The sequence below is a fragment of the Bidens hawaiensis genome, unplaced genomic scaffold (assembly GCF_021521415.1).
Source record: "Bidens hawaiensis isolate Kalapana, Puna unplaced genomic scaffold, B.hawaiensis_p1.1 tig00033569_1, whole genome shotgun sequence".
NCBI lineage: Eukaryota > Viridiplantae > Streptophyta > Magnoliopsida > Asterales > Asteraceae > Bidens > Bidens hawaiensis.
The window spans coordinates 1-23675 of NW_027495770.1; the positions used below are offsets into that span (position 1 = coordinate 1).

At 33.7% G+C, this 23675-nt stretch overlaps 1 protein-coding gene across 1 annotated transcript; it reads right to left on the reverse strand.

Moving 5' to 3' along the window:
- Window positions 1–7073: 7073 nt before the first annotated feature.
- On the reverse strand, window positions 7074–7511 carry LOC143585122 (uncharacterized). The gene has a single exon (XM_077066983.1). It carries the CDS (start codon window positions 7509–7511, stop codon window positions 7074–7076), a length of 438 nt encoding a protein of 145 aa, XP_076923098.1.
- Window positions 7512–23675: the final 16164 nt, after the last annotated feature.

Sequence of the window (23675 nt, forward strand, 5' to 3'; positions counted from 1 at the left end):
GGTGACATGCGAGAGCTCCTCCAGCTTCCTCTTGTTTGTGAGCACTTCTTTGAGAGACTTGGCATATTTTGGCATTTGAGCAATGGCCTCGATAAAAGGGATGTTGATGTGGAGTTGTTTGAAGAGTTCTAAAAACTTCTCGTACTGAGCTTCCAATCATTCCTACTTCAGCCGTCCAGGGTATGGAATAGGTGGAATATAAGTTCGGTCTGGCTCCTCGGGTTGTACGGTGCTTGTTGGAATCAGTGTTTCTTGTGGCTTGTTAGCGGCTTCCTTTTCCATAGCTGGTTCTGAAGTTGGTGAGTTAACAGTGGTTGTACCGCTTCTGAGTGTAACAGCGTTAGCTATTGCGTCCGGGTTAGTGATTGCGTTTCTTGGAAGAGTGCCGGGTGGTCTTTCGGATAATTTTCGGGCAATTTGTCCGATTTGAGTTTCTAGATTCTGTAATGATGCTTGTTGACTTTTGAGGTCGGCTTCATGTTTAAACAATACTCCGTTGATATCAACAGCTCTTGAGTCGGCCTTCTTCTCTACTTCATTTGTCTTGGTCATAATTTGAATTAAAATAATCGATCTTTGAGTAGCTTGGGTTTTGACGGCTACTGGAACTTTGATCTTGGAATTGAGGTTTAGGCTGGAAGGATTGATTCATCGGTCTTCTTTCGAATCCGGGTAGGGGTTGAGTATTACTTCCGTCTTTCCAACTGAAATTCGGGTGGTTTCTCCATCCTGGATTGTAGTTATTGCTAAAAGCCTTATTCTGGCGAGCGATGAAATCGACTTCTTCCATAGCCATGATGACTTGTTTGCTGTCACTTGTCTTATGACTTCCTCCACAGGTGTCACAGGTGATTCTGGTTTTTGATAACTCGGCTTGAAGTTGTTCGAATTTTTTAGAAAGGGCTTCAAGCTGTGCGGTGACAAGAGTGTTGGAATCAACGTGGTGTATTCCTTTATGGGTAGGTGTAGATCTTGGTGGGTTGTAAGCGAAACTTTTCTTTGCTGCCTTTTCCAGGACTTCAAAGGCTTCGTTAGGTGATTTGGATCCCAGGTCTCCACCGACGATTTGGTCGATGGCCTGTTTGTTTTGACTGGATTGTGCATCAAAGAAAGTTTGTACTTGTAACCATACGCTCAGTCTATGATGTGGGCATCTTCTCAGAAGACTTTTATATCTCTCCCATGCTACGTGTAATGACTCATCATCATCGGTCCGGAATCCGGTAATGCTGGCTCGGTATTTGGGAGTTTTATCAGGAGGAAAATATTTGAGGAGAAATTGTTCAACCATCTGGTCCCAAGTAGTGATGGAACCAGAGGAAAGATATTCTATCCATTACAAGGCTTGATCCCTTAGAGAGAAATGAAAGATTTTGAGTTTGATTTGATCGTTTGAACATCTTTGAATTTTAAAGGTTCCGCAGATTCGTAAGAATCAAGATATATGAGAAAGATGGTCTTCGTCGAGGAGACCATGAAATTGAACTGAAATTTCCACCATATGAATGGTGCTTGATTTGATTTCGAAATTTTCGGTGATTTTGGGTGGAGCCACTCAATTTCCGTAGCCTTCGAGAGTTGGCCTGACATACTGGCTCATGTTCGGCTCATTGTTCTGGCCGCCATGATTTCTTCGGTTTGATTTTCTCCTGATGTGGTGGCGTCTACTGACTCGTCTTTGATTGCTTCGGCGTTTCTATAGGTCCGTTTACGAAGTTGTCGATGAATGAGTCGTTCCGGTTCAGAAATTGGAGAAACAAGCTCAGGCTCGAAAGTAGAGGACATACATGGGATTAAATCAAATGTAAACTATTTAAACTAAAGGTTAGTTAAAGTTAAACTACGAGTTAGATTAATCTATTCTAAACGAAACTAACGTCTAAGTTAATTAAGCTAAGGTAAAGGTAAGATAAGTAAAGGTAAAAAAAATTAGGCTAGCCGTAAAACTGTTATAGTATAATAGGTAGTAAAAAGGAAAATAAAAGTAAAAATTAAAAATTAAAAATTTATACAATTATAAACAATGATTAAATTATAACTTGGATCGTTCTTAGAAACGTACCGTGTCCCCGGCAACGACGCCAAAAACTTGATGTGTGCTGTGCGTTAGGGTTAAAATAAGAAAGGTGGAATGATTACCTTTTTGCACAAGATCGTGTTTCAAATTTATAAAAGTGATTTCTACAAAGACTAAACACACACAAAATAGGCAAGTGTACCTATCGTATATGTAGAATAGTATTGGTAAGAACCACGTATCGATCCGTGGACACAAATGTTTCTAATACTGAATCGTCGTTTTACTTTAATCAGAGGTTTTAATCATATTGGGGTTGATTTTTAATATTTTTATAAAATATAAATACTTATATATAATATATAGGTGACCAAGATGAGAAATTATAAACAAGTAGTTCAATTATATTAAGGTTACCATCTAAAATCAAGAATCCACTCCATTTTATCCTTGATGATTAATTTGTAAACATGTGATAAACTTGCCGTAATAATGTATGATAGAATAGCCCCTCATTTTTAAGTGAGCATATTCTATGATATAAAAGAAAGTAGCATGCGCATTTTAAAGTCGACTCTTTCCTAATGTCATGCTATCACGAGAATGTCAATTTGAGCTGGCAAGTAGTTTAGTAAAGTAGAAAGATTAGGATTGACTTCGATTTCTCAAATACCAATTCTAACAACTTTGGGTGGTTATAGTTCATCACATAACCTCCCCTTGGTTTATTTAAGTAGGTTATAATTACACATTCCGTTAACATATGATTTCTTTAATTAGCATGATATCCTAAGCAATCGCGTTAACGATGCCATTTTCAGATTACCAAAACCTAGAGAAATAGATCATAACTTATATCTCATTATTTCTAAATACAATATAAGGATCCGTGTTTCGTTAAGTTATCAAAGTATTTCTATCTTTCAAGAACATGAATCGATCATGAATGATTGTCAATATAATCGACAATCACCAACTTTGAATTGTTGAATTAAGATTGTGAAACATTTCTCATCAAAAGATAATTGCAAGATAACCATGTACTTTACCAAACTAAACCACATGTTTTATGTAATCGTCAAGTATAACAAAGCTTCTTCATAGATTTTAGATGGTAAATGGAGTTTAGCTCATAATGAGCATAGTTATGAACATTAGGATGGATGATAATAACAAACACATGATTAAACTAGAACAATCTAACCAAATATGGAAGGCTCTTCCTTCTTAATGATGATGATGATGGATGATGATGGTGGTTGATGACGATGGATGATGGTGGTGGTTGATGATGATGACCTCCAAGCCTTCAAACTCTTCAATAAATCTTCAATGTGAGTGTTAGTGGGTGTTTTTTTAAGTGAAAACCATACAGAACTCTCTTCAAGGCACACCAAATGAGTGCAACATGAGCCACTATTTATAGGTAGTCTGGAGTGAGAGGCATAGCCCCGTGCCTTGGTGGGCACACCCCCGTGCTTTTAAATGATACGTGCTAAATTTTTTTGTATTTTTGTTGGAGGTGACTACGGCCCGTGGTCAAGGGACACGACCCCGTGCTTTTGATACCAGTTTTTGTGTTTTCTTGTAGATTTTTGTCTTTTCTGGTGTTCAGAAGCATGGGGGCGTGTTTCTTGCTTTTCTTGTGTTTTCTTCCGTTTTTCTTTATCTTTTCGCTTGTTTCTTCGTTTGGGCCTTGGTTTCATTTGAATTTGTATTTTATTATGATAAGTAGCCTTATTTGCGATGTTATTTCGTAGAATTTGCAGTTTTTAGAGATTATTTGATGCTAAAAAGATGTATAATTTTATATACATTAACCTTACCCCGCCATCTTACCACTTTCTGGTTTTCTTTTAAATTCTTAAAATTTTTTCTTTTCCTTCTATATATATATATATATATATATATATATTGTTTTCATAAAATTTTTAAAAATGAACAAAAAATTTCCCTTATCCCCACACTTGGATACATTGTCCCTATATACAGTTTTGAGAAAATGAAAACAAACATACTATTACTTAAAACACCCTTGATTCCTTGTTAACCCACAACACTTAATCACAAGTGTTTCATCCTCATCCCATCCACCCAAAAATATTTACACAAAAGATAAACAACTATACAAAAATATACAAAACGGTGTTCACCTGACATGACGAGACTCAATCAGTAGTAAGGCGGTTGGGCCGGCCCAAAAATGGACGTCATTAAATCGGAAAATTCCACAAAGTTAAAAGCCCCGCTGCCTCCGCTACTGCCATCTCCTGATGGTGTTGGTGGTGGTGGTGCCATTGACTGCATCGTATCAACCCAGATCGAGTGATGGAGAGGTGGTTTAGCATAACGCATTGAACCCTCATACGGTGTTAATGTGGTGAAATCCAAACTTGGTGGATCTGGTACCACTGGTTCACCCGAATGCCATTGATCATGCATTCTTCTATTCCTATCATCCAAATACCGCATGTTCATCTCATGCTCTCGCCCATAAGCTTGAGCACGGTTCCACATCTCCAACCTATCACGTCTTTCTTTCTCAGCCCGTTCAGCATAAGCCCCCATGAATGTTTGATGGAAGAACAGGGCCCGAGACTCTTACGACCAATTCCCTTATGTTGACCCTAGATGGGCGCAATTGCTACCATACGACTCATAACCCGAAGAATAATATCAACCCCCCGTGCTGGGAACTACTACCACCACACATCTCCATGTCCTCCGGTTCAACCATCTTCCACTTCTTCATTCTCTTCATCCACATCCGCTTCCACATCTTCTCTAAGCACCCTCCATCTCACATTATCCCTTATAAGCTGATGATGTATATCCCCTTGAGTACGTGTCCAACCTGGCTTCAATTCCTTCAACTTGTGTTCTCTAAACACTTTAGTCATCCCAACATAATCTTCATGAATCACACCATGTAGCTTCAATAGTGCGGTGATAAGTTGACAATGCGTTATTAACTTCCGCTCTTTGCTCTCGCGACTGATCCAAATGTTGTGCATGACCAAATAACAGAAAGAAATGAGGGGTTTTCTGAACATCAATGCATAAAAATAGGAATATCACTATTCCTCAAAAATGAAACATCCCCCCGACGGGGTACCACATTTGATAAACAAATTGTCATCAATAGCTTTGCTTCAATCTTCAAATGATTTCGCTTAATCTGTGGATTCATACCCCGACTACCTTTTAGAAATTTTGCTAACATATTGTACCATTGTGGATGTTTGTCGGGTTTGTCAAACAAATCTTTTACCGCTGGCTACACATACGAGTCTGTTGGCTTGCTATCAAATACGGCAATCTGGGACATCTTAAAGTTCATGTCCACCGACCGTTCCGATCAGTTTCATGTCAGAGCCTTTATTATACGTAGGACATCTTAAAGTTGACACCCGTCCCTCAATCTCCCTATCATACAATGTATTACGCTCTCTATCATAACACTTAAGCGCAACTTCCCAACCTAATGCTTCAAATTTGTCAAACAACCCAAACGCCTCAAAACCGGGATCAGTCACCTCTTTTTCACACATAAACCCCTAAATCCTATTATGCAAGGTGCTCATTTTTTCTCTGAACAATTCTGTTTGCCATTCTAACGGGTACTTTGACAACACCCTGCCCCTCCTAGTGGGTTTGACAGTTGACGCACACACTTGTTCTTGTTCTTTCTGCATTCTCTGCCTTTTAGCCTGGGCTGCTCGGCCACTAGAAGATGATGCTTTCCCTTTTCCTTTTTCCGAAGTTCTACCCATCTACACACAAAAATCACCCCAAACAAACCAAGTTAATTCAACATACACATCCTCATACTTGCTTGTTACTATGGTTGTGGATATTCAACCATTATTCCATTCACCAAAATCTCAAAACTTAACTAAACACATGATTTTTAACTTTCAATGTACAAACCATATGTTTAAGTACTTATCTATTATCCACAACCATAATGTATAACCATTATACTAATTAACCAAACAAGCAAGTGGGTAACAAGAAAATTGAAAAAGAACAAACCTTGGTTGTTAAAAAAGATGATAACTAACTCTTTCTTCACAAATGGTAAAACCCCCCCAAAATTTCTTAAGAAATTCGGCACTCAAATGCTCAACAATAGGATTAACACTTAGAAATCAGTGGAATTAGACTTGATATTGTTAATCATCATGAAAAATCAATCAAAATAGGGTTAAGAATCTTAGCAATTGATGGTTATATGAGAAAGTTATGGAGATGAGAGTTAAGGTTTGTAGAGAGAGTTGATGGAGAAGCTGAAAGTGAGTTGGTGAGAGTGAAAGTTAAAATATGAAAGTAGGTGTAATTTGTGGTTGTCAATGTGTTAAAATAGGTTTTTTTCTTTTTTTTCTTAACCAAAACCCGGTCAAACCATCTGCCCCAATCGCACCGTAGGCCACGGTTCCTACCGTGGTCCACGATTCCTTATTTTCAGTCCGATCATCAGATGTTGACCGTGGCCCACGTGTCGCACCGTGTACCATGGTCCTGTTGCCTCAAAGTGGACAGATCACACCATATCGTGGCGTGGTTGTCCACCGTAGGGCACGATTACCTCTACCGTGGGCCACAGTTTCCACTGTGGTCCACGGTTCATAAAATTTTATTATCTATTTATTTATTTTTAATAATATAAAAATAAAGTGAACCTAAAACAAGACCAAAAACATACCTACACAAATAAAAATTACCCTACAAAAATAAAAATTACCCTACCCCCAATGAAAAACCCGAGTTGTTCCCAACACGGTAAGGAAATTCATAAAAATTTCCCCACACTTGATCTGGACACACTCCAAAGCGAGAAAAGTAATTTTTAAAACCATAGTTTGAACAAAAAACTAAACTAAATTACACAACAAACTTGGACCTTTACGAAGTGGAAACATCTGGTGAGCTTACAAGGAAACTCACGTTGTCATCTTCAAGCATATTAACATCTTGGCCTTCTAAGTATGGTTTGAGACAATGTCCATTCACAACTTGTTTAACTAGATTCTGCATGTCTTTAATCTCAACGTCACTAAACCTCCCTACTCTTGTGATGACATAAGGACCCATCCATTTGCTTTTTAGCTTCTCGGGAAACAGTTTGAGTCTCGAGTTGTACAACCATACGTTTTTGCCCAACTTCAAATTTTCTCTTCCTTATCTTAGCATCATGTACCCTTTTTAGTTTTTCTTTATAAGCCGAGGCACATTCATAAGCTTCATCTTGGATTTCCTCTAATTCACTCAACTTCAACTTTCTCAACTCGCCGGCTTCATTATAATCCATATTAACACTCTTAATTGCCCATAATGCCCGGTGACCCAAATCCATTGGCAAATGACAACCCTTTCCATACACCACCTGATAAGGAGTGGTACCAATTGGTGTCTTGTAGGCGGTTCGATATTCCCACAATGCATCATCTAACTTAACCGACCAATCTTTCCTATCAACCCGAACTGTTATCATCAAAATTTCCTTAATTTGGAGATTGGAACTTTAGTGGTAAGTATTCCCGCCTGTCATGCGAGTGATCCGGGTTCGATCCCCGGCAACGGTGCCAAAATATGATGTGAGATCGAAGACTCACTCAAAAGTAAACCAAGTACAACTAATTAGATAGTAGTAAGTGGGTATCGAACATAGGGAGTTTGTGAAAAATGTGTTACTAAGTAGCTTTGTAATTTAACTATAGTTCAAAGGTTTGGTTGATTGGTTTAAACAAAAAGATCTAAAAACAAATAACGAGTTTTAACTGATTCAACAAAAAGAATGCTCTCTCCCGATTTCAGGTTTCCAAGATTGATAATGTTAGCTTTTACTTTTGGGATGAACTACATAGACATAGTTCGTGAGTATGTGTTTGATTGTGATAAAAGAGGACTAAGTACTTGGATTGTAATAAGGCAAGGTTGTCACCCGATAATCAGTTTTATATAGCCAACCCTAATTCCCTTCCAATAAATCTTGATTGCCTATGGCACCAAGAACTGATAGTCAAGAACACGAATTACACTATACTAACAATTACTAATCAAACTCACAATCACCATAGCAATATAATCTTAAGATCAAATTACAATCCCACAAATAACATAAACAATTAACAAACATTCAATGGAAAACCTTACAATTCGGGAGAGAACACAAAGGAAATTAGCCAAACATAATTCGGTTCAACATTCCTTCATTGAAAGCATGCATATGAATCAAAATCAAGTCTCTAATGATTACCACACTCACAATAATGTTACTCAACCCCAAAATCGCCTTTAGGTCGTTCTCCATTGATAGATAGATGAAAACACAAGGAAAAACGGATTAACAATAAATAAAATCGACAGTTACAACTGTGCACTGTGGCCCACGGTGACCACCATGGGCCACAGTGGTCTCCACGTGATCCCAGAGCTCACGGTACGGTGAGCTCTGGTCAATCGTGATCAGGTGGACCGTGGCCCACGGTCTGGACCATGGGCCACGATGGTCTTTAGCCAAAATCTTCTTCCTTTTGTCTTTTTAGCCCCCCGACTCTCCAATTCCTTTGGTTTCCTCCTTGTATTCCATAGATGTTCCGGAACCTCTTTTTAACCTGCATATAACTACACAACAATAGTTATCTAGTCCCATGAAATTAACACTAATTACATAGGTTTTTATATCATTTAAGCTCACTATACTCCGATTCACCTGTCATATCAGTGCTTTCTCCAGCTTATAATTCAGGATTTGATGCTTTCTCCAGCTTATGAATCAGGATTTGATACCTGATCTTGTGATTGATCAGACATTGGTGGATGATATGTTAGTTTTGGAGCATATATCAGCTGACACTATGAAGTGTATGAAGACATATCAGAATCAAACAACTGAGGATAGACCAAGGGCCAAACATTTGATTGGCAATTCGGCGAATCCAAATTATGTATGTCCTTCTAATGATCGTTGGATCCATGATGATTCGGATTCTGAACAAGAAGAGGGAGCAGATGGGAAAAACTATGGTGGTGAAGGTGGAAACGGGGGAGATATGAGAGAGATTATGGTTGAGGTAGTTACTTCTCATGCTGCTCAACGAAAGTGGAAAGGGAAAGCTGTTATGAAAGACCAACCACCAAAAAGAAGAGTTACAAGGGGAAGCGGTGTGGAAATTGGTCCTCAAGTACCAAGTTTGTCTGCTCAACAAGTACCGGTGGTGTCGCCTACTGTTATCATCCTGACTATTACTCTTACAACGATGACATCCACCGATCCGAGATTCACGTTGATCCACCATCGATGTTGTCTCCCTAGCCAGCCTCTCCTATGACAACGATGGTTACTTCTTCTGCTCCTACATCAATGCAAATGCAGCCTCCGACTTTATCATTTATGAAGTTTAACCGTCCTCATGGTCTAGTGTAGCCTGTACCTCCTAGATTCCATTCCTTACCCATCTCACAACAAATGGACATGTTGTTTAGTTTGATTCATCTCCAATAGAATCAAATGGCTGCTGAACATCATCAACAAGATCAAATGCTGATGAATCAACGACGATTGGTGAGCCACATCTCGTATTGCGAAAAGGAGAATCGAGAACTCTGTGAGCTTGTTACTGATTAGGGGGAGAAGATCAAGGCTCAGGAGGAAATCATTCTTCAATTTACTTGCAAGGATGATGCGCTGAAAAAGTTGAAGAACAATGATGATGATTAAGATCCTAATGCGGCTGGATGTGGTCGTAGTGAGCAGAAACAATCTGCAGGTACGTCCTCTGCTTCTGTTCGACAATTGGTAGTGTATCAAGATACTGTCAATGTTACTCAAATCAAGTCGATCAAAGCTAACTCAATTTTTTTATGGATTATAAAAAAAGGGACTGTTATGAGTTCGGAAAATGCTGACAAGATCGAGGAGGCTGAGTTTGTGGGCTTTGCCCCATCTCGAGATCAAATTTCGTTGTTATTGGGTTTAAACGATGAAGAATTGGATGTGTTGGAAGCCGAGGAGGATGTTGAGGTAGTTGATGATGATGATGATGATGAAGATGATGATGATGACGAGGTACAATTTGACACGAGTATTCCATCGGGGGATACATCGTTTATTTATGTAGATATCGAGGTTGAGGAAGTGACAACATAGGAATATCCTACTCTATATACACGTTCTAATGTTGATCAGGGTGTTCCATTCTTCACCGATGAACATGTTAAAGCTGCTGAAGAGCATTTGGAGAAAACTATGAAAAAGAAAGGTAACGTAACTGAAAAAGGATCGGGTTCAATGGATCCTGATGCTGATGGGTTATTTGGGATACACAACAAATCCCAAACTTCTAAGATTATTGAGGCATAAATATGTTGATAAAGAACATCAATGGAGGTCAAGGCACTTACAACGGCTAACCAAAATACGACATTCAAAGCAGCGAGGACCGTCAAAGGTGACATTGTGTCGTGGCTGTATGACTATGAACTTAAGGTAGGCAAAATTAAGTAGGAGCACGGTGTTCAGTATTATCAATACATTACTGATGTTCTCATATTTTCGAGATGAGATGTGAGGACACTGGCTAATCTACTGTTCGTGAACTGGGGTGGTAATTAATTAGCAGGATGGTTTCATCAACATCTGCCTTTTGAGGTTAATCGTGGTTTCATGTTTTTCAAGCCGCATCTTCCTATGAGGAAACACACTGATGAGTTAGACCCGAAGCCTGGTTGGAGAAAGAAACTACTAGTGTTCAAGCCTCCACGCACTATGAAACGAGTGCCTGCAAAGACGTTTTCACAAAGTCTTTACAAGACATTCAGCAGGTGGTATTATGACAACCGAACGGGTGAAGCGGTTATTGTTCTTGGCACTGGTCTGAAGACAGAATTCATACAAGTCATCGATCCGATATGGCTTATTAACTTATCAGAGACACATAAGACGTGATGTTCAAGAACGAGATTCTTTTGACTGATATTAAAGATTATGACCGTGCTATGCAATTCGTGTTTGTTACGCGTTTGGAGTTCATAGTTGTGCTGATTGGAAGACGAAGCGGTTCAAGTAAATTAAAGACAAAGAGCATGAGACGAGGGGGAGTCTGTTAGTGCACCATTTTGGTCGTCTCGGTCTTTGTAATAGTTATGTTGTATTTATATTAATGAAAAGGGCATTTTGGTAATTACCTAGTCCCATTCGTTATGATTATCGCTCATTCGTTAAGGATGTTTAATGAATGGACCTAATCGTTATTGTTTTGTATCCATTCATTATGGAATGTTGATGAATAAGATATAGAGAATGAGTCATTCGTTATACTCCTTAAGTTATGTATGTATTGAAGATGAATGTATCCATTCGTTACGGGATGTGTAACGAATGGACTTCATCTTCTATATATAGGTTGTTATGCCTTCATAATTTAACAAGTGTTATAATTAAGTTTTTGTGAGCTGTTACTCTGCCAAATTATCCTCTCACACTAAACTCTTCGTTCAATCTAACCTATTTATCACTTACACATATACGTAACTAGATCCTAGGTCAATATCGATATGAATTGATTAAGTATTAAGCTTAAACGAGCTTTCTCATGATTTGATATGGGATCAAGAACCAAATTAAACATATTAGGGACAACATAATCTTGTTGAAAGGACTGGTTTACAATCCCTAAAGTTATATATTATAAATTAAATTATTGAGTATTCGAGATTGATTTGTAGTCATTGAAAAACAAACATTTTAGGGACTAAAATAATGTGGTACCAGCGGAAAAATTGAGGAGTGAATTTTTATGTATCAAAGACTAATTGTTAGTTCTTGTTGGTTAAATAAAACAGAGACTATTTTTAGTTACTAAAACTACTATCTAGGACTAGGCATCTATCACTGTCCAGGGACTAGCAAATGAGTCTCATATAACCATTAAGAACTGATTAGGGAGTATCAAAGACTAATTTTTCAGTCTTGGATGCCTATCATTTTTGTAGTACGTGTGCTTGAATGTCCAAAAACCTTTAATAAATATGGAAATGGTTTTCTTGAGATAAAATAACTTAGAGCCACTGAAAATATCAAAAACATTACCTGAAATGGAATGCAAGATTCGGTTTCATTGACTTTTAAATTCAAACTTAAGAAAAAGTAGCTAGAACAACTTGCAAGTTCAAACAATTTGGGAGAAGAAATTGAAGATGAGTAGGTGAAATGGCTGAGATTGAGGGGGTATTTACGAGGAAGGATTAGGGTTTGAGGCAAGGGAGCACGAATATGCCTGGTTGATAAGTAGGTGCACATTAATTCTTTTGTTTAAATGGTTTTTGAATTAAATAAATTGTTTCTAAAGATTAAACATGCTTGGAGGGTTCTAGAATAACTATGAGTTAATTCTTGGTCGGTTTGGATGGTTAAAACACACATTCGGGGTTTAAATGATCGAAAACGAACAAAAAACTGGTTTTTGTTGTGCAAGAACGTGGGCCGCGCCACGCGGCAGGCTGAGGCCACCCCTACGCGCCGCGCGGGGTGGGGTCTATGGCCGAAGTTTGGTTTTTTGGTAACTTTGGTCTCTACAGTTAGTTTTAGGTCGTTTTAAATATAAATAAGCGTTTTAAACACCGTTAAAGACTTTTCAATGAAACGACATGTGTTAGACAAGATTAAAGCATAAAATTTACTATTTTATTACCATCAAATGCTCCAAAAGTCAAAAATGGGTCTAGTTCACAATACAAATGCAGACTGAAAATGACGAATGTCACATAACCCCAAAACACTTCTCGATGTCCTTTCACGAAGACTCTTCTATTTTCTTAAAATATTCTTAATTTTCATCTATCGGGTCTCTAAAATTTTTGCGATAATCTAATATTCCGGATATATCACATCTCCCAAATAGTATTCGTCTAGGTAGTAGTTATTGTTAGCCCAACACGATGCGACCGATATGATAGTGGAAATGCAATCATCTACCACGAGCAACGCCTCCAAAATGTTTATATCTTAGTTGGACCCGAGGGTGCCAAAGTAGACCAACCAAACTCAAAGATCGTATGAAGTAATCGCTTGAAGACTATGTGGCTAGCAGCTTATTAGACCCGATATAGTTTTACTAATATTTACCTATATATTAATTTATTGGTGGTTAAACAAAATAAGAGAACTCAATCGATTATTCTCAGTGGTGCAAGAATAATTCTTTTAAACAAGTTGCTTGTGATAGGCATAAAATATTCAGCTAGAATCAAACGTGGATTTGCTATTTAGATAATTATATAAAATCCAAACTCAATGTGGTCAAGTTTGGTGTTTGGCACTCAATTATAGTTTGCCTATCACTTTATTGTAATCGTTTTATAGTAAATTATATAAAACTCATTATAAATAAAAAAAAAAATTATAGTTTAATAATTATATAAATAATATATTATAAACATATTTTAGTTATTAGATATTCTAATGCATAAGTGATATCAATTCTTCGAAATCAAGAAAAACTCAAACAATCAAGTTATTCGCAACCTAAACCAACGAACTACAAGATCTCCAATTCCAAAGTCTTTGTCCTTTTGTAGGCTTTGTGTTAATCCTTGAACCCAAAAACGTAAATGAATTTTTCTAAAACGACAGTGGGTTATGGCAATAATAGATGAGCTAAACAAATTCACTAGAAACCAAGCTTTGAAACTTGTATATCCTCGCTCCTCCTAATGGCCACACCGTCTTAGACTAAATGGGACGTTAGGAATAAGATGAATGAAAATGGCGTTGTGACTATAAACAAAGCAAAATTAGTAGCAAAAGGATTTGATTAACAAGAAGTCATTGATTAAGATTACTCCCATTGGCAATCTAACAATCCCAATCTCATATTATAAAATTAATTTATCTCTCCTCAATCTACATAATTTAATTCACCCCAATCTTTACACACATTCACAACCCATCCCAACTTAAAAAAAGTATTTTTTTTAAAAAGTTCGTTTTAAATAAAATTTATGTCGGAATGTTCATAATTTTTTTTAAGAAATATTGTGTATTTAATTATTTTTTTTAGTTCATATATTAAAAGTTAATTGAATAATTAAGTTATTGGGGGTTAGTTTGGATTGCAATCTGGGTTTGCTCTATCACCCCAGATTGCCAATTTAAATTGCTTTATTTTCTTTTTCAATTTTTTTTAACTACGGCCCCACCAATCTCATTATGAAATTGCCAATGAGAGTAGTCTAAGAAAAAACTTTTGCTTCGGTTGCTACATTGGAATCCTTAAGGATTCTATTTGTTTTGCATGAGCTAAAAATTTAAAATTTATCAAATGGATATCAAAAATGCATTTTAAATAGTAGAGAGAAATGTGGTTTCCGTCCCTGTGGTTTGATCAAATTTGTGGTTTTAGTCCAATAGTTTCAGATTTGTGATTTTCGTATTAAACCCGACCCAACTAACCCCGTTAACTCTGGTCGTTAAACCCATCAGTGTGCCTCTCATGTGAGGGGGAACTTTTGTCCTTCTAACCAAATAAATCCCAACCTTAATTCCCAAATTCCATTTTCTTTTTCGCCGTTCTTTCCTTCGTATTCCACAAACCCTACACGAACAAACAAGGACTACGATTCATTTCTCGTGGCTTCGATCATGACACATTTGGTAGATAAACAGGCCAAACGATGACATAACCAATTAAGGACGAAATCGGCCCTCACGTGAAGGGCACACTAATGGGTTTAACGAGCAGAGTTAACGAGGTTAGTTGGGTCGGGTTAATTGAAAATGAAAACAAAACTACTGGATGAAAACCGCAAATTTGAAACTACTGGACTAAAACCGTATATTTGGTCAAACCACAAGGAAGAAAACCGATGTTCTCTCTAAATGGTATAATTAATGAAAACGTTTATATGTCTCAATTACCCGATTTTGAAGACTGTGTCAAACCTCACCACATTTATAAGCATTGTAAGGCAATAAAGGATTTAATCGATTCCCTAAAGCATGGTATTACATGTTAAAACTTTCTTTCTTCAAAGTTTATAACACAATGTTTGTTAAAAAGAAAGATACTGAATTGTTGTCTTTGTAAATATATGTTGATGATATTATATATGGATCTATATGCTCGATCTACTCTTGTTGATGAATTTGCTAAAAAGATGCATGATTAGTTTGAAATGAATATGCTGGATGAAGTAAATTTCTTTCTTGGTTTACAAATCAAACAATATGATACTGGTATTTTCATAAATCAGTCTAAGTATGTATATATATATATATAAGAGATATGCTGAAGAATTTTTTATTGTTTTTTTTGTGTTAACCTTGATGTTAAATTTATTTCTTCGTCTTCTACTCTAAGAATTAACTTTCCTTCGAATACATTAACTGCAGCTTGGGCAGTTTCTAGGAATGAACGACCTAGAACGATAATATATTTGGATTCCCCGTACATGTCTAAGATGACAAAATTAGCAGGAAACACAAACTTAACAATCTTAACTAACACGTTTTCTATAATTCCATGTGGAATTTTCATAGTTTTGTCAACAAGCTACACATTTATAAGCATAGGTGATGGACTACAGCAGATCATATCCAAATATGGGCTTAATTGCTTATAAAAGCATGTGTTGATTTGAAGATATTAGTGTTCTAGGACGTAAAGCATCGACGGACCATTCGACTAAAGGTTGGCTTCCACGTTATGTTATGTATGTTTATGTTTGTAGACATGATCTTAGTTATGAATTGAATGTTTCGATATTTTTGTTGCATAGTGAATGAAATCTTTGGTTTAAGAATTGTGTTTCATTAGTAAATCCAACCGTCGTAAGGTTCCTAGGCCTTACAATATGAAAGAATGTATGTATGGACCAATCTTAGGAGAAGAAATACTATCTCAACCACATTACCAGGCACCCCTCTGAAACCGTTTATATTTATACATTTATTGGTTATGAATTTCTATACTTGTTTATATGAAAACTGCATATTATAAGTATATGTCACAAGTTACAAGATTATGTATTATTAGATAAAAGTTTTATTGTTTAAATGTTAAGGTTTCTATGATTTTTTTATACATTCATGTCACACCCGACTTAGGGCATAGGCTTGTGACCAATAGTTAGTACATGTTTTGTAAATATATTAGAGTTGTGGGTTATTTAGTGGAATACTTTGTTCATAATAAAATATTAACATATTTTGAAAACTTCTTGGATTATAAATACCCGAGTACTTGATTTACAAATCATGTTTAAATCTTGTTTACAATATTTTAATAATTTAAAACTGAGTCATTTCTACCTTGCGGGCATCTAACTCCTTAAGTGACTCTAATTCCTAGCTACTTGTATTAATCTGATTCCATGAAATGTGGGGGAAAATACGTCAGCGATATGTTGATGAATCGTTGACTCTAAAAACATTTAATAAATCTTTGACTGACAAGTTAGTTTTCTATACAAGCTCAGAGAAACGTCTCTTATTTCTGGGATTTGTAACACTTGCCATACACACATAATTACGGTTATCCAGGAACTGATGACAATTGGAGAACTTTATTATGATTGCTAGTCTGCGGTGACGTAGCCTTGATTGATAGACTAGACATATTACTTTTGGATCTAGACATATGTGTAGCTTTTTATTTTTTATCTTGTATATAACATGGATCATGTATTTCCTTAAATCTTTGTATGTTAGAGATCATGTAATCTCATATAAAAATTTTACTGACTTGTTAAGATAAACAACCCGTTTATCTTAATGACTGGTTGTAAAAGGTTTAATGTATACACATGTGATTGTCTGTCTTGAATGATGTAGTGATCTCGCTTGAAAACCTTCGCGAATGAACGATGTTTAAACTATAAACAAATAGGTTTATAAATACCTAGATCACCTCTTGATCCAGCTACAGACCCTTAGTATGGTTTTGATAGCTTTAAATCTTGATTGATCATTTGTTTGAATAAAATAAGATAGTTAATCTCTCTGTTGATTTGCCAATCATTGACTGAGTTTCTTCTTCACGAAGAAACATCTATAATAGGTTTCTACTTCAAGAAGAAATGCCATTTATTTATAATCTTTATATATAAAATCTTATGTTTCTTAATTATGAAGAAACACTAATTTGAGTATACCTCTTGCATATTTACATTTCTTAATTATGAAGAAACATCTTACTATATCCCTTGTATGTAAAATCTTATGTTTCTTAATCATGAAGAAACAATATTTTAACTATATCCTCATGTATATAAAATTCTATGTTTCTTAATTATAAAAAAATATTATTTTAACTATAACCTTTGTATTTATAAGTTTGATCAAGGTGTAGGTTATACCCCCCGACTGGGGTCTAAGCTATGATATAATAATAAAATAATAACTTTGGCAGAACCCCTATCTTACACGGGTATTCGGAGTTTGTATGCTTAAGCTTGTACGAGTAGCACTATTACTCTATGTCGAGGACTGGAGTTTATACCATCAGAAATTTGGGGCTTGGCACACACTATGATGCTCGTTATGCAAAACGAGGTAAAGTGTGTGTGAGAGAGAGATTTTGGGTGTTAGATGGGAAGTGTCGTGACCCCCCTATTTATAGCATATTTTGTGCTCCTTTGCTTCGCGCGAAGGAACAAGCCTCTGCCAGTTCGGGTCGCGTGAACCGACATAAATACTGATGTGTAATCTTCAGGTTTGCAACGTGGGCTAGCACGTGTTGCCATATCTCCACACGTGTCACACATGCATAAAGGTCACTACTTTGTGTAGCGCGAAGTAGCCCTGAGGTGCTTCTTCACGCATCGCGAAGCTGTCCGAACCTTGGTTTAATCCTAGCTCTTTCGAGTAGCCCGAAGTGCTAGATCCTTGGCCGTTCACGTAGCGCGAAGGATCAAGATTCCAGATTTTTCACTTTTAGTCCCTTGTCTTTGGTAACTTGTCATGTCTTGGTCTTGCTTTCATTTTTCAAAAATATTAAGGTGGCCAAACTTTTAAATTAAGATTTATTTAACATAGGAGCGCGTAAAATACTCAATAAAGATCAAACGTGCAACTTGTTGTCGGGATAGTTGCAACTAAATCCAAACTCGAAGTGGTCAAGTTTGGTGTTTGGCACTCAAATATTTTAATAATAAAGATAAATGGTAATATTTTTACAAACAGATTTTCCTTATAAATTATAAATAATTTCTAATGGTGGCAACACCTAGTAAAAATCGTTAAAACTTGACGTAACAAATACAAAGTTTATAAAACATCATTAATTAATCTATGCATACTATTAAAGCAAGGAGTAATTTCCACATGTCACTACTTTAGGGTGTCCACATAGGATGCCACCTCAATGTCAACTCACAAATTTCCTTTCATACTCTTGCCAAATCATCACCTACCCTATATTTAAACCTTAACAATTAACAAATTTTTACCCTAAACATATTTTCTCTCTTTCTCTACTAGCCGAATTCTTCTTCCACCATCTCATATATTCTTTTCATCTAGATCTAGATTTGTATTAATCGTTTTCCGGTAATGTTATATTTTATAATAAACTTTTGATTGTTGATATATGTTTTTCCGACAAGACTATACTTCTTTCCGGTAATGTTTTCCTCTAACCTTTATCTTGATTTTCATTGTTATATGATTTTATTATAATCAGTTTATGTTGTAAATAAAAAACGACGATGTAATTGATATGTGAACGCTATTACGTTTTTCCGGTAAGTTTTTCCGGTGATGTGTTATATCTATAACAATGGTTGTTTTATATTTTATTTGAAATTTTATATTTTTCCTGTATTTTTGTTATACATGTTGTTCTTTTAGGTTCTAAATAAAAATAGGAGATACCATGGACATTATCACTATTTCGTTTTTCCGGTAAGGCCATTTAAATTTTCCGGTTAGAAATTATTATGCAAATCTTCCATAATATCAATGTTATAACAAAACTTTATTATTTCAGGTTATTGTCCCGACTGATGTAAGGAATATTTCATTTTACCTTCTAAATCAAGATCTGAAATACCATGGTTATTATCATTATTTTTTTTTTCGGTAAGACATTCAAATTTTACGGTTATAAATTAAATATCAAATGTTCCATAATATCAACATTAATATTCTACTTTATAATTTCAGGTCAATGTCCCGACTGATACAAACTAATTTCACTTTAAATTCTAAAAAGAAATCCGAGATACCATGGTCATTCTCACTATTTCGTTTTTTTGGTAAGACCATTCAAACTTTCCGGTTATAAAGTTATAATTCAAATATTGCATAGTATGAATTAATATTCGACTTTATCATTTCAGGTTATTGTCCCGACTCATATGACCTATTTTCTGGATTAATCATTAGTTTATAAGATTTATATATATTTTTTATATTGATGTATTTTTCTTTTTTGAATATTCATGTATATTCTATATTTGTAAGATTATAATGTACATTAATTTAAATTATATACACATTTAATTTTCCCATTAATACAATTTATATAGTTTGAATTTCTTTATTTGTTTAAATAACCGAATGAACAATTAATTAAACTTTCCAATCTAAATAATTAAATATATATTTTATTTTATATGGTTTGACTTAGTTTAATTATCCCATTATTACAATTTATATAGTTATACTTTCCTTTTTTGTTAAAACTTAAATAAATTTCCGTCCGGATTTACTATTTGATCATTCATACTAAATCGTTTTTATATTTTACTAATTCATTTTATATTAATTTCTTAATAAAATATTAAGTTCTTTGATTAAAGAATTATGAAATAATTTCAATTTATTTTCCCCAATTCAAATTCAAATTAACTTTACGGTAAATTTGACTAAATTTGACTATTTTTGTTAATATGATTTGACTTTAAATTTGGTAAATTTGGAAATTATTATAATTTTAATAATAATAATAATATATTCTCATTTGTATTTATATGAATTTTTTTTAAAAAAAAGAGTTAAATAATTTTCAAATTCAAATTCTCAACATTTATATGAAATTTACAAAATATATTATACAGTTGGACTTTGACTATATTTAAAAAAAAAACTAAAATTAACATAGTTACAGTTTTCTTAGTTTAGTAATCTTGACCAGTCAATTCTAAGTTACAAGTTTGTTAATATTAACAAACCGAAATTCAAAAATATCTTCCAATCTATTTCAATTTTAAATCCAATATTATAATCTCTACAACTACTACGAATTATTTCGTACTTTCGTTTCAAATATGACACGGGTTTGAAATATATTTTTAGTTCAAATACTAGCATTTGGAACCATATTGAACTATGACCCGGGTTTGAAAAAATTAAGTATATTTTTTACAAGTTCTTATGTTATTGATTTTATATTTTCAACCGTGTGTAACACGGACTCTAATCTAGATATCAATAATAACGAGTATATCAATAATAATCGTTCCCTTAAATATATTAATCTTTCATTTGTTCAATTTATATCAATAATAATCGTATTACCAAAATTATTGATATATTAAATACAATTACTTAAAAATTTGACTGGTATTAATTAATTCTTTATTTAGTAAACACTTTTAATTATGTTATTAAAATTATATGAATACCTTATTCCTAACTAAAATAATAATTATTTGTAACTTTTAACTTTTATTCATTTAAATAAGATTAATTATAAAGTTTATTTAATAGTCATCAACCATATTCGTATGTATCATATACTAATTTATGTTTTAAATTGTATTTTAATCACTATGTTTATTGTACAAAGGGATAATACTTTTCTTGGGATAATATAGGTTTTTACTTCAAATCAATTTTTAAGTTGACAACCATTAATTTACATTTAATATTTTATTTTTAAACATCTAAAAATGAGGCATAAAATGATTTTAGCATAACTGCCAAACAAATAGTGGTTGCTAAAAATAAAAAACGTTTTCTTCTCAATTTATACATTTTTTTCGTAAAATAACTATTAGTGAACATGGAATGTTTTATTAAATTATTCATATTATTCCCATAAGAAAAAAAAATTTTCTAAATATTTTTATGTTTAAAGTTTAATAAAAGTAAATTTCTATTTTCATCACTACTAAATTAGCATGTACGAAATATGACCAAAAGTTTAATCTCCTAAGTAGATTCAATTGTCTAAATGGGTAAAAAATAGTATAGCTACAAAGAAAACGAGTTAAATGGACACACATTGAAAAAAAAAACATAAAAGCTAAAGAGCACAATCTATAAAAACAATATTAGATTATTATTATATTTATATGTATTCAATAATTATTTAACATAATTTATCCACAAACGAGTTATAAAAAATGGATGAGAAAACTTTGGCTAATTCCTTAATGATATATATTAGGAACCAACTATATGTCATACACTTGAATGAAAATTAACATGTTATTGAATATTGATTAATACTTTATTTTAAAGATCAATTAATTATAGTATTACGAAAAACTAAATTTAAGTTTTTGATTGTCATAACAGTTTGTTTTGTAACATAATTTTATAATATTCTTATAAAAAAGAAATATCTTATATATTGTTCATCTTTTACATCTTTTAACATTGATGTGTAATAATTGTTTAAAATTGATGTGTAAATAAACATGAGTATTATCTTAGAGAAATAAACATTACAGTTTTTGATGTGTAATAAATATCTTAGATATAGTTCATCTTTTATATCAACATTGAGAGAGAAGTTTTGTTGAATCGACATTGTAGAATTGTTTTATTGATTTGGAGACTAATTTCCTTTGTTTGCTTATTATTGTACTAATGGTATAAGTTATAAAATATTTTAACTTTTCATTTATCTTTGTTAGTCTTATTATGTTTTTTGTATTTTACTCAAATAAGTTATGATGTCTTATAGTTCATGTAAAAGTATCCTTTATTTATAAGCACAACATTTTCATTTCATTAAATTTATATGATGTTACATATATATTATGTTTTTAAATATGTTACACCGTGTGTAACACGGGTACTATCCTAAATCAATATTGGAATCTAATGATATGTTTCTTTTAAGAGATTTGGATCACTTGAAACTTGCTAATGTTAGAAAAGAAAGAGCACATTTGAATTTGGAAATGCAGTTAGTGAGAAGGTAAAATGGTTGTTAGAGTGTGAGAACTACGAGTCAAATTTTAATGATCTTCTAAACTTTTTGGAGTTTGAAGATTAAATTTAAGGTAACACTTATTCAATAACTTAGTTATATAGTTGATTACTCTAAAATTTTACTTTCATTGTTTACTTTGTGTTTTATGTGTAAGTTATTAGTTTAGTCCATAACTAGAAACTTTCAAAAACGTACAATAAACTTCCATAATAGTTTATTTCGTTTGTCAGGTTGTGAATGTAATTTTTTTGTGTGAAATTTTAAAGTAGTTAATGGTTGGTAAATTTGACTCCGACATGAATGTTTGGATCTTCTTTTGGTCTATCATCTTTATGTGTATATTTAGTTTGTCTTAGTATTAAGCTTGTATTAAGACAATCTGAATGATCAATAGTTTGGCTATTAAGTTATGTTTATTATGTGTGTTTGTTTAATATAACAGTGAAAAAATATTATGATTTTGATGACCAGTTTGTTGCATTTTTTTAAAACATCTAAATTTCTAAGATTGTGGTTATAAAGTTATGTTAAATTTTATGATTTTCTAAATGTTTTCATGTGAAATTTTATGGTTTTCTATATTTATATGGTAATTATTACATTCACACATTTTGTTTTTAGTTTTACATAATTTTCTAGATATTAATGTTAAATAAACTCATTATGACATAAATTAACATTTTAGTTTAATACTAAATCATGTTGCATGGTTTGTTTTGTTTTCATAGAATAGTAACCAAGTTTCAAAAGTATTCCAATTAGTTCACTCAACTTAAAAAGTGTTCCAATTAAGTCACTCAACTTTTTTATATTTTATTAAATTAAAGGTTTTAACATGTTTTTTAGTCTTTATCTTTTTTGTTTCATATAGGAACTCTTTTTATCTTTTTTTTATGTTGACGTTGAGTGGCGAAGAATAGATGAGACTTTATTTGAAGATTTAGTGACCCGATTTGGGAAAAATATGCATAAGTAACCTAATTTGAACACTTTTGAAACTTGGTTACTATTCTATGAGATATTCTCATTCAGGTTCTATAGAAAAATGCTTTTGTTTTTGGATGAAAATTTTTAAGTTCATACTGGGATAATACGATTTAAATATTTTCATGACTTTGCTAATATAGACAAGTTTGTGTAACTATTAACTTTTTATGTAGACAATGTTACTTTCTAAGATTTTGTTTATGCCATCCTAATGTTAATATATGGTTGTCTATTTATGAAATTTTACGGTTGTCTATATTGATTTTGTTATTTATCGATTTTCAACCCGTGTGTAACACGGGTACTATCCTAGTATATGATATTGCAGTCACTGGCAGATCTAGAATATAAGTTCAGAGTAGCGTGGTTTTTTAAAACATACGTTAAGAATAATTTTTTACCCGTTTCGGAAGAACGGGCACAGCTTCCCACATACTGAGACCCGGTTACGCATGTATTAGGGCTTGGTAACATGTTTTGCACGTAGTGTAGCCCGGTAGCAC